Genomic DNA, 12,395 nt, shown 5'->3' on the forward strand with positions numbered 1-12,395 from the left:
CCTACATTAGCTCTTACAGGATATTGCCTCTCTCAATGAAGTGATCGATTTTTGAGAGGGATTAAACTCATTGAAAATGTTTCTCACCCCAAACCGCAAGAGCGGCGGCACTTCATCTTGCTTTTAATGCATCTGATGTTAACGTACGACTCAATCTTTTAGGTGCGGACGGGTCGTAACACTGAATTATTCCGCAGCAGTGCCGTCTACGAGCAGATTTCAGAAGACTGCGCCTTCTCTATCATCTATGGAGAACTCTACAACAGCCTGGATCTTGTGGCCCATTCGGCAGAAGTAGCCAATATTTGGGTGACGGGACTAAGGTAAAATAATGGCATGATAGGAGCATAGTATTCGTATTGAATTGTCTTCATTGTCATTGATATTAACGTTGGGAAACATTCAATGCAACAAGATTGGTCACGGCAGGGTAAACATTCAAGAATGATTTAAAAGAGTAAAAGACCATCAATATAAAGGGCAGAAAAAAATGTTTACAAATTAGCAACAAAAAAAACAAATAAATTCACAAGTTATAGATTTTCAGTTTCGTGCAGTAGTGCAGTGGTACCTTTTACTTAGGAATTTAATTGGTTCCAGCAGTGACATTGTATAATGAAACCGTTGTAAATCAAAACATGTTTTCCCATTGAAATGAATTTAAACCGGAATCATCAAATGCAACCAAACCCCCATAAGTCAACTGCAACTGCCCTGTAGGTATACTAATGTTTAGTCGATGTTCATAAATAAAAGAAATAAGGCCAAAGAAATGCAAAAGATTAAGTTACTGAACAGTTGGATCCATAAACCACTAGGGTCGTAGGGGCACCATTTCCTGTGGTGTGTTTTGGGCAAGTACAGTCTGGTTGCGCTTATTCCTCTCCAGGCTAACAAAGCTTTATTAGCCAAGAACAATTCAAGAATGCAACCAAACCCCCATTAAATCAACTTGGCATGCTTATCCCCCTCACTGTAGTGGTTGTTGCTGGACGCATACAATTGCGATCCAGCGATTTTTATTTCAGTCTAGATCTCAGAATGTTTTTAAAATGTTTCAGTTTTCATCTCCATTGACCATTCGCTTTTGGCTTTATTGGGATGTCTTTTTGTGATAAAAGCCTGCAGTTTTCTGAACGCTACCTTCATGTTTGCCGTGGATAACGATCGTGCCTCCCAAACAAGCTCTTTTTCTTGAATCCAAGTCATTAAAAGCTTTTCCATAACTTCATTTATTGCCATCCTCCAGTTTGATAAAAGTCTGTGGCCTTACATCTCCGGTAAAAGTAAATCTAAATGAAAGATGGCTTTCGCTAGACTGCACAGGCACACAAATTGAAATATTTTCCACGGCTGAATCCAACAATTATTTGGCAGTGTGCCGCGACACTGTGGTTGAAAAACAGTGAATTAACACCATTTGGCAATTTAATCCAGGGGGGTTTCCAGGGTCTCACTAGGATATCATGCTAGAGGTCGACCGATTATTAGGCGGACGATATTTGAGAATTTGATGGATATTGGTTTTTGCCTTTTTTTTTTCAACGAGCTGATTTTTAAGTCTCTTGCAGCCGAGTCTCCCTCTCCCTTGTTCCTACTCCTCCCACCCACCTCTCTCTTGCTACCCACTCTGCACCTTCTCATTGGCTAAGCAACCGGGGGCAGAGTTACTGAAGCAGGAGAGAGCAAAAGCTCGCATAACTCGTCCCAACATGCCTGTGTCTGTGATAGAAAAGTGTGTTTGCCATTAAGAAAAAAAAGTGTAAGCACGTATATTAGCTCTTATCATAACATTAGTTTGTCAATCAAGCGTATCTGTTATTCAAAGCATAAAAAGCAAGCTAAAGTGGAAAGCCGATTGATTTGCTGTTACCACTAACACTAGTTCATCAATCTGGCTCTAAAACCAGATGTGCCCACACTTTTAAATTCTGTTGCACTTTAATTTTTAAGGTAAGTCATGTTAGTTGTATTGTACTTCATTTATTTATTACGGTATTGTAAAAAGTTTAATGGAACTATTTCAATTTTGATGTACCTTTTTATACAAGTTGCTGCAAAACCTAATTTTGTTTCCTGCACTGTTAGTTTTTGGTTTAAGAGAAAGATTAGAAATGTCAGTTGTGTTGAGATTCTAATTTATACACTGTAAAATGTTTCAGAAAGCTAGTAAAGTTTTATTTTTATTTATAACAAATATTCTTTGTTACTTTTTACAATATTAAAAATGTCTTGCGCCAATTTGCAGCAAATGAATATTCGCCTCCTCTTAATACTAATTGATATGACTATGAAAAACCCATATCGCCTCTAGTGCGTACCTGTGAGAATCTTTAGTGGTAGCCTCACTGACCTGGGATAGTGGAAAACTGAATCGTATAACGAGGGAGATTGAGTCAGATGCAAACTTCGGATACCGAAACATTCATAAGATGGGTTGATCCTGAAACGAGGTACCATTATATTTTCACCGTTTCATGCAACAGTATATGTTTTGACAGTTTCTTTTAGCAGCAGCTAAAAAAGTAAAAAATAAAATAGTTATTTATTTCAGTTTTGATGGTGATGGCCCCGGGGAAAAAGCCGTCATCGTTCGATTCTACTAAAAGTTAACGTTTCCTTGCCTTCTTCTACAGGTATCTGATCCAGTATGGAAAAAACGCTTTGGACATGCTAGCCAGCCGACAGAACAGCCTTCGCCTGGGCTGGTTGGAGCAGCTTTTCTCCTCCGCCGCCGATTCAGACTGCCACAGGGACATCGAGCAAGGCATTTGCCTGCAGTCGGCTGTCAAACTCATCCGGATGGTCAACCCTGGATTGAGCGCTGGAAAGCTGGAGCTCCGTTTTAAGGAGCTTCAGAGGCGCCGTGCCGAGCGTTTGGCGCTGAACAGCGAAGCTGAAGACGGCGACGTCAAATCGCCACTCGGGGCGCAAAACGAGAAGGTCGCATTGGAAGAGTTCATTGAGGCATTTCATGACTTTTGCACGCGGCCGGAGATTTACTTTCTCATGGTGCAGTTTTCCAGCAACAAGGAGTTTCTGAACTCCAAAGACCTGATGAGGTTCCTGGAAGCCGAGCAAGGTGTCGCCCAGGTCGGTAAATTGATTGCCGTGCTCCATCGTACTGACAATCGGTACGTTTACGTTCAGGAATGAGTCAGGTTATGATCATAATGTTTAACATATTTGGATTTTCTGAGGCCATGTAAGGCCATAAGAATTTAGGCATCGGATTCCGCTAACAAAGGGATGAGTTTGGTTACCCTTACTCGGGGGTTGGGAACAAGCAGCTCTAAGTGCGCATTCATTTCTTTACGCTCCTGGCACTTTTTCAGAAATGTTTGATAATGGAAAATTATATTTTTTCTGTAGGAGAGCGAAAATGACAGACATTCTTAATGTTCTCCAATAAATAAAGATGTATACAGTGTATATGTATGTATATATGTGCAGCCCTAATTTTGTGTTTTTTTGGTCCAATATGGCTCTTCAAACGTCTAAAAGGGTTGACTTACCCCTTTCATAAAATTAAACCCATTGGGATTGTGAGATGCCTTCAATTGCATGATTGATTTCTTCACCAATCATTTCTTTCTCATAAAGTGTTGCAAAAAAAAAAAACAAATTATATATGCTAAGTTGTGAAGTAAGCCTTGCATCAATTAATCAAATTCTCTGAGATCATTTATTTTCTGTCACTGTGGGAAACATTTCTCAGTATTTATACATAGATCTTGGAAATCAGTGCTTCTGGTGAGCAAAGTATGAACACAAGTTGTAAACATGCGAGGCGTGACAACAAAGCACATTTTTGGAGCAGAGGAAACGATGATAGTACTTTATTAATATGAAAATGATTTCCTTTTAGAAGTTAAATGCAAAAACACATCTAGTTGAGTATATACATCATTCCAACCGGGTTATTCCCAAAAATCAGGCTAGTTCGTCAATAGTCATGCAAACCAATTTTTTTTGTGATTGATCTAAAAAAATAAATTCCGATATCAAACATCCTCGTTGTTTTGGTCTCTCAGGTGACAGAAGAAGACAGCCTAAGTCTAATCCATTCCCACGAGCCATCAGAAGAGGGACGGCAGCAGGGCTACCTGTCCATGGACGGCTTCAACAGCTACCTTACGTCGCCAGAGTGCCATCTTTTCGATAGAGAACACGACGCAGTGTGTCAGGACATGTCTCAACCTTTGTCCCACTATTTCATCAACTCCTCCCACAACACCTACCTCATCGAGGACCAATTTAAAGGACCGTCTGACCTTTCCGGCTACGTCCGAGCGCTCAAGATGGGTTGTCGATGCGTGGAGCTGGACGTGTGGGACGGCCCGGACGAGGAGCCAGTGGTGTGTACCGGACACACCCACTGCCCCTCTTTAGTCCTGCGCAACGTGTTGGAAGCAATCAAGCGGTTTGCTTTTGTATCGTCGGAGTACCCGTTGATTGTGTGCTTAGAAAACCATTGCTCGCTCCGGCAGCAGAAAGTGATGACGCAGCACCTGCTGAAAATACTCGGGAGTAAGCTCTTTACAAGCGCCCCTGACCCAAAGGAGTCTTATCTTCCCTCGCCACAGGATTTGAGGCATCGGATTCTGCTAAAGGGAAAGAAGTTGATACCCACGTGGGAGGCGGAAGACGGAGAAATCAGCGAGGAGGACGAAGGGGCTGAGATGTGTCCGAGGATGACGGCAACGAGTAACGGCAGTGGAGCAATGGAGGACAGCCCAAGAGGAAAACCTCAAAAAGGTGTCAACCCCACTGCTGCCAGCCTGTGTAATCCTCCTCACGTTCCTCATAAAAAGCTTCGTCTCCTGAAGGAACTCTCAGACTTGGTCAGCCTTTGCGAGTCGGTGCTCTTCGTGGACTTCCCGACGTCAAGCAAAAGCCAAAGACCTTGGCAGTTGTGCTCCTTTGACGAGACGCAGGCTGGGCGTCTCGCTGGGGAGACCCCCGGCGACTTTGTCAACCATAACAAGCGTTTCCTGTCACGGGTGTACCCGAGTCCCATGCGCATCGACTCCAGCAACATGAACCCTCAGGACCTTTGGAAATGCGGCTGCCAGATTGTGTCAATGAACTTCCAGACAGCCGGGCTGATGATGGACCTGAACTCCGCCTGGTTCCGGCAAAACGGAAACTGCGGTTACGTTCTACGGCCCGCCATCATGCGACAGGAGGTGTCTTACTTTAGTGCCGACACCAGAGAAACCGTGCCTGGGGTTTTACCTCAGCTGCTCCATGTCAAGGTCTGAGGGACTGCCCGCAGCTCACCAAATTCTCGGTATCTATAAATCATGTTCTGAAAGCAGTCCGTGTGGTGACCCCCCACCAGGTCATCAGCGGACAGAACCTCCCCAAGCCGAAGGGTTCGGTGGCAAAAGGGGACGTGGTGGACCCGTACGTGTATGTGGAGATCCACGGCATCCCTGCTGACTGCAAAGAGCGCCGCACCAGGACCGTCTCGCACAACAGCGACAATCCGGTTTTTGACGAGAGCTTCGAGTTCCAGATCAATCTGCCCGAATTGGCCATGGTCCGCTTCATGGTGCTGGACGACGACTTCATAGGAGATGAGTTCATAGGTCTGTTGAAATGCGCTCTGTTGCAATTATTGTAATTTCCAAGCTATAAGGCGCACCTAAAATCAATAAATTGACCATATATTTGAAAGTGCGCATTATAACCTTGTGTGCCTTTTTATATGCTGCAAAAAACAGTGAACAAGATTGGAAATACTTATAGCATATGTGTGCGTTACTATACAAGGTAATGATCAATCCAAAAACTTAGCTGACCAAAACCGCAAAACTCTGTATGCGTCGGGAAATGAACATAGGGCGCGGAGGTGAAAGTGCTGACATTTAACCAATAAACCACCAGTGAGACAGGTGCCATAAGATGTTGGCCAACCCGGTCCACGAGAGACGCATGTGTTTGGAGTTTGGTGTGTCTCTGCTCCAATCATCCGATCATTATCAAGCTCTCACAAAGCTTGCTAACAAGCTGTATCACCCTATTTAACTCAAAGTGCCCGAAACGGATGTTAGACAATGGAAAAATTTTATCCTTAAAGCAATAAACGCAAAGTCTGATTCATTATCAGACTCTTTAGTTTCCTTCATACTGCTTTTTTTAATGTTTATTTATATCTTTCAAGACGACTTGCATTCTATAAAATTTGTCTCTGGTACCGTGACAAAAAAACCTGTTTTTAAGATCACATCTAAAGCTTTTCCATATGTTATCTGTATTACTGGTTAAGTTTTTATGATTAAGGGCTATATAAACTTGTGGTTGAGTTTTGGCGTGACCCGGATTGGTTCCTGTGGCATATTTTGCGATTTTGGTCGGCAACATTTTGGACTCATCATTCATTGCACTAATATTCACCGCAAGTGGAAACAATGCGCACCCATTATACATGACTAAATAAGATAGCTATTATCCTAGTTTTTATTCCATGCGCCTTATAATCTGGTGCGCCTTATAGTGCAGAAAAAAAGTCGTTTATGAATCTGTCAAACAAAAAGAATTTTGCTTTACAGGTCAGTACACTATTCCGTTGGAGTGCCTCCAACCCGGGTACCGGTACGTCCCACTCCAGTCACTTACCGGTGAAGATCTCCCGCACTCCAAGCTTTTTGTCCACGTGGCACTCACCAATCGTAGAGGAGGAGGTAAGCCTCACAAAAGGGGCTTATCGGTGCGAAAAGCCCGCCGGACCCGGGACTACACGGCTCTACGGGACTTGGAAATCCGCTCTGTCGACGAAGTTTTCAAAATGGCTGGGCCTCTTTTGAGAGAAGCTACTGACTTAAGGGAAAATATGCAGGTGAGCGTGAATGATGTCCATATAACTCATTAGAGGTAAGATCTTAAGCCCGTGTCTGACCTGAATTTCGGTCTGGGCATAAAATGTCAATAATTATGTTCGGGTTAGGCCGTGCCCATCTCTTGCTGACTTTTCTTTGTCTCGTCACAACTCACTTTGATATTCTAAAAATAGCGTTAGGATAGGCCTCAAAGATGGAGGACTTGAGCTGACTGTTGCTGTGACTTGTTCTTGCTTTGGCATTTATTTAAAAGCACTCCTGCATACATTATCCAGTTTAAACCAGTTTAGACCATTAAGTCTCACATAGCCACATTGAAGGCGGTGTAGTTTTGGCCATAAATGACTGTGGTCCGCAAAAAAACACGCACTGTAATGAACTTGTGCTACGGCAATTTAAAGAACTCCTTCCTGTCTCGGTCTATTATACACCATAGGGTGGTCCTTAATGGGGGTCGAATATTTTTTTTTTGAAATATTGGGCTCTGACCCCCCGCATATGTTCTTATATCGATAAAAACACACTGTGTGCAATTTTGAACAATTTGGATAATATTTAGAGGTAGCTCAACGACTTTGAAATTTCCCAAAATGGTAAAATTTTGGCAATTTTCGAGAAAAAACGGAAATCTTAACCCTGTGTACGGCGTTTTAGAACATCCAATTTCAGTCCATTGCTTATAATTGTAACACAAGAAAAGTTACAAGTAACTTTGTACACTAGGTCTGATATAATGTGCGAAAAATCCTTATTTTTCATACCAAAATTTCAGAGGCCTTGAGCGACCTCTAAATATCCTTTGATTTTGATGAAACTTTGCCTAATTACGTTTTGTATATATTGGAACATATTCAAGGGGTCAGAGCATGAAATTTTAAAAGTCGAAAAATAAGGACCACCCTAATACACCAGTCATTGTTGTTTTTCTCTGCTTCTTTCAAAGTGCCGCGCTAAATACTTAAACGAACTGCTGCTGTGTTTTATGGCTCAATCCGTCAAACTGACAGGCGGCCTTCAATTTTCCTGTCAATGATAGCAAATTGTCGGTATATGTATCCGTTAAGTTTATCCTTTAGTAGCCACTCAAAATAAGGAGAGAAAACATCAATGGATTTAAAACTTGCAAGAATAACAGGGAGAGAGAAGCCTTCAGATAAGAGAATTCCAATTCATGTTTCTGAGCCTCTTTAATGAATATTCATCGCTACTAAAAAAAAAAATCAGCCCTTAAGGGTGTGGGAATCAAAGAACAACAACTCGATTGGCCGATAGCAACAAGAATTTAATAGTCAAAGCAATGAACAACAGTGAACCATAAACTCATTAGTAACCTCTGCAGACAGAGAAGTAAAATGTTTACAGTCTTGCTTAACTTTGATTCTGTACAAAAGATAGGCTTTACTTTATCATTAATCACAGTTTAGGGGCAATGGGCAGGAAACACCCTCAACTGGATGCAGTCATCCAACTAGTAGATTGAGAGAGAGAGAACATTAAAAAGAGAGAAGTCAAGTTTTTGTATAGCCCTTAATCACAAAAAATCTGAACGAGCCGCAAAATCAACTACTGCTAGAATGAGGAGAGAGGCCATTTTGAAAAAGAAATACAGAAAGAGAAAAAGTAAGAAAAGAGAAAGAGACTTAAAGAAAAATGAGGTAAGTAATAAGAAAGGGAGAGAAAAAGAAAGGCGAGAGATGGAGGGAAAAAAGTTGCTACGAGAGTGGTGCCTGGCTTTGGCAAAATCAAGTGAACATATGTAAAACTGCAGCTGTTTGCCTCTTGTGCTTCTCAGTGTTGTCTCGCGGGCAGGATTAAAACCCTTGGCTCGCCCCACGGCCCGCATCTTCAGCACCCATGGCTTATGTGATTCTCTTTCCATTTTTCCTACAACAGAATTCCGTCGCCATGTTCAGGGAGCTGTGCGGAGTGTCTGCCGTTTCCAACCTCATGCAGTGCATACTGGCCCTCGGCTCCAGGGCGCGGGGACCCGACGGGGTCCCTTTGCTTCTGTTTGACCTTCAGAAGACCTTCCCCACCCTGGAGCCTCAGGGAGCCTTGCCTGATGTCCTTCGCCGTGTGGTTTCAACATATGACATGGTGAGGAAGGAAAAGGACAGACAGTAAATGTGCCTTTTGTCTCTCCCCAACCCCAGAAACAAAACGTATCTGTAAATTGCAAAGAACGGAAGGAAACTGCAAACAAAAGCCCGCAAAGATCAGCGTTCCATCGCCGCCGCCATTCTTCCTGTCTGCTTCACACAACAATAAGCAATATTCCTGTTAACAGAATTACCTTCTGAGCACATACAGTGCTGTCAAATAGTATTTGACCTCTTCCTGATTTCTGTGTTTTTTTTAGTATATTTGTCACAAAAGATTTCAGATCATTAAACCAATTTGAATTTCACACAGGAGACAAGCCAAGGGAATAAAAAATGTTGATTCTATTTATTAAAGCACGAAAAAAAAAAATATCTAGGCCTTAGGTGGAAAAGTAATTGTTGTCCACCACGGTGTGGAGGAATTTTATCCCACTCTTCTTGGCAAAATTGTTGCAAATCTGCCTGAACTGCCTTGTTTAAGGTCACAAATCTGAAGAAAGAAAACAAAATGAAAGTTCTGGGGTAGGCAACTCAAAGTGTGGATTTCAATCCAATTGAAACTATGATGTGACCTTAAACGTGCAGTTTGTGCTAGAAAACCCTCCAATATGGCAGATTTGAAACAATTTTGCAAAGAGCGGGCAAATCTATCCTTACGGCATTGGGAACGACTCATAACCAATTATCATAAATATTTAATTTCTGTTATCCCAGTCAAAGGTGACCTAACTCACCAGAGGGGGCAATTACTTTTTCACATAGGTTTTGATGTTTTTGTTCCTCAATAAATGGAATAATCATTATAAAATTGAATATAGTATTCCTTTGAGTTGTCTCTGTGTCCTATTAAAATTGGTTTGATGATCTAAAACCTTTCGTGAGTGAGGAATATACAAAAACACATAAATTAGGAAGGGGGCAAATCCTTTTTAACAGCACTGTAATAATAAAGTGCCCCGTCGTTACGGCAAGGAAATATTGATTGCTGATAGCATCAGCTTGGATAAACGCCACCACACCTGCAACTCTGTGAGGATAAGCGCTATAGAAAATGGACAAATGGCTTTCCCTTTGGCTTTTGATTCCTGTACTCCTTTACAGTCCAACCTACACAGTTCTTGCCCTTTTCTCCTTTTCCCCTGGGGCCTCGATTCAACTCTGATTGACCCATTTCAAAAGGGACTCCATGCGGACGTGCGCTCTGCCTCTCTGCTCAATTTTCCACCAATTCACGCCGTCTATTGTAACATGCCGGCAAGGACGAAAGCGCCTTTGATACGATCTCATTCAGTTGCATAGTGAAAATATAACTGCGGTAGTTTGTAAGTTTGGTTTTCGTGAGAACGGAAGCATGTTTCAGGGTTCAAGCACTTTTTAAAGACTTTCAAAGTCAATTTCCCTCGTTTTTCCAGTACCATTTAAAGAAGAAATCCAGTGTATATTATGTAAATTGCAGAGCCGCCAATATAACTGCGATTTTAAATATCCGATTTGTAATTAGGCGTGTGCATTTATCAAGGTAAATTATCTTTAGATCTAGAGTAAATCACATATCTGTTTTTAAGACCAGTCCCTACCCATAAAAATGTTGGGTAAAAATGACTAATATGTAGCTTACATTTTTCAGTTACAGGAAGTTCTTCCCAGTACAATTTACCACTTGCAAACGCTACCTTCATTTTTTGCATGGCCCATAGGAAATGTCCATAATTGATACATAATTCATGCACTAATACACATTCCCAGTGTTTAAATATTGCATGCACCTGTCCTCTTGGGCACAACCTGCAGGGGGATGACACTTCATAAAACAATAATAATAATAATAATAATTTCCTTGTATTGTCATTCTGTGTAACAATGTACACAGAACGAAATGTCGATTGCACCTGACCCGTTGTAGCGAGCCGATGCAGCCGCAGCCAACAGAAGGCGCCGCCGACCACTTTTTAAGTCTTAGGAATGACTCGGCCGGGGCGCGAACCAAATGCCATACAAGCTAACGCCAGCTGCCATTATTCATGAGGGAAGATGAAACGTAATGGCAAAGTAAAGCCCTCAGAGACCGGTATCGTTTGAGCAGACTTGTTCAGTAACATGGCAACAATTTCACGAATTTACATGCACATCGCCTAAAATTCAAGTCGTTTTCAATCCTTGTAAACAGCACAATAAATGTAAAGCATCTAAGGATTTCAAGCATCTGTACGAACTCTGAAATTTGTCTTGCCTTCTGCCAAGTGAAATCCAGGTCCCCTGTGATATGTAATCACTGAATCCTGATAACAGTAACATTGCAACATGAAGTATGTGAGGAAATAGGCCAGCTAGTCTATTTTCCCACAGGGTTTCTTACCAAGGTCAAATATTAAAATTCAAGCATTTAAGGCTTTCAAGCAGTTGCACTAACCCAGGTGTTTGACTAACAGCATACACCAGCCTATGACAGTCAACACATCACATACAACCTGCCGTGATGGCATTTGCTGTGTACCGTCTGCTAAAAAACACTGCACAATACGTTGATATCAATAATAACGAAGACAATTGAGTCAAGACCTGTCTATTTGTTTGGCCACGAATCACAAGTCTCAAAAGGCTGTACAGACAATACACGGATATCATCAACATGGAATATAGGTCAGAACAGAGTGCCCTGTCTGGTCAACATCATTCATAAGTTATTTAATCCAAGAGTGTCCACTGGGATACGAATGAACGCTCTCAAGCTTGCATCTTTCTTCTTGGCTCTTGGGATCACATAGTAGACCAGCATTTTCAAGCAAAGGCAGGAACATAGAGGGAATTTAAATCAAAAATTTAAAATATGCTAAGAATTGAACCAGCGATAACTGAAGCGTGAAGTACGGATAGCTCTCTTCTGATGCCTTAGGCCGCTGAAATATGGCCCCTTTGCCAGTGTTTGGACCCCCTTAGTTAAACTAAAGATTAGAACTCGTGCAGTGTGTGAGTTGATAATTGGTTTGTGCTACGGCGAGTTTACATCCTCTCAGGCTTTGCGTGCCGAGCCGTGCATGAATCAGCCCAAGGCGGGTAATGTTATTACTTTTCGCCGCGTGTGCGGCCATTACTCTAAGCGAGCGTTTCTATTAGTCTCCTAGGATTTCCTCCACAATGCACATGTGTCTACGTGGCATGACAGGCAATGACTCTTATCTGGCATGTTGCTTATTTTAATTCCAGCACTTTCCTTTCCCTCTTCCTTTTGATTTGTGGTATAGAGTATTGTATCGACATCTGTGTCTGTTTGTACAGATGGTCCAGGCCAGCAAAGCTGTGTTGGAGCTTTCGGATGGAATCTGTACCAGGATTATGCATATCAATGTTATGGGTGAGTGGAAATATTGCTGTGAGTTTCTTAAATTGACCACCTGCAGAGTTGGCCAATGCAAGGTTCCCGCGGATCCATGAAGTCTTAAAATGCTTT

The 12,395-nt window shown here is 42.1% G+C and overlaps 1 protein-coding gene across 3 annotated transcripts in view; it reads left to right on the forward strand.

Moving 5' to 3' along the window:
- The window catches only part of LOC148371446 (inactive phospholipase C-like protein 2), a 55,037-nt gene that overhangs the window by 32,354 nt on the left and 10,288 nt on the right, over positions 1-12,395 (forward strand). For all 3 annotated transcript variants that reach the window (XM_088329525.1, XM_088329524.1, XM_088329526.1), the window contains 7 exons: positions 163-323; positions 2,637-3,093; positions 4,035-5,258; positions 5,345-5,594; positions 6,558-6,844; positions 8,739-8,942; positions 12,224-12,299. In XM_088329525.1, coding sequence (XP_088185651.1) covers positions 163-323; positions 2,637-3,093; positions 4,035-5,258; positions 5,345-5,594; positions 6,558-6,844; positions 8,739-8,942; positions 12,224-12,299 — 2,659 coding nt within the window. The remainder of the gene's footprint in view (positions 1-162; positions 324-2,636; positions 3,094-4,034; positions 5,259-5,344; positions 5,595-6,557; positions 6,845-8,738; positions 8,943-12,223; positions 12,300-12,395) is intronic.

Source organism: Urocampus carinirostris, chromosome 2, assembly GCF_059441175.1.
Source record: "Urocampus carinirostris isolate Australia breed hairy pipefish chromosome 2, RoL_Ucar_1.0, whole genome shotgun sequence".
Lineage (NCBI taxonomy): Eukaryota > Metazoa > Chordata > Actinopteri > Syngnathiformes > Syngnathidae > Urocampus > Urocampus carinirostris.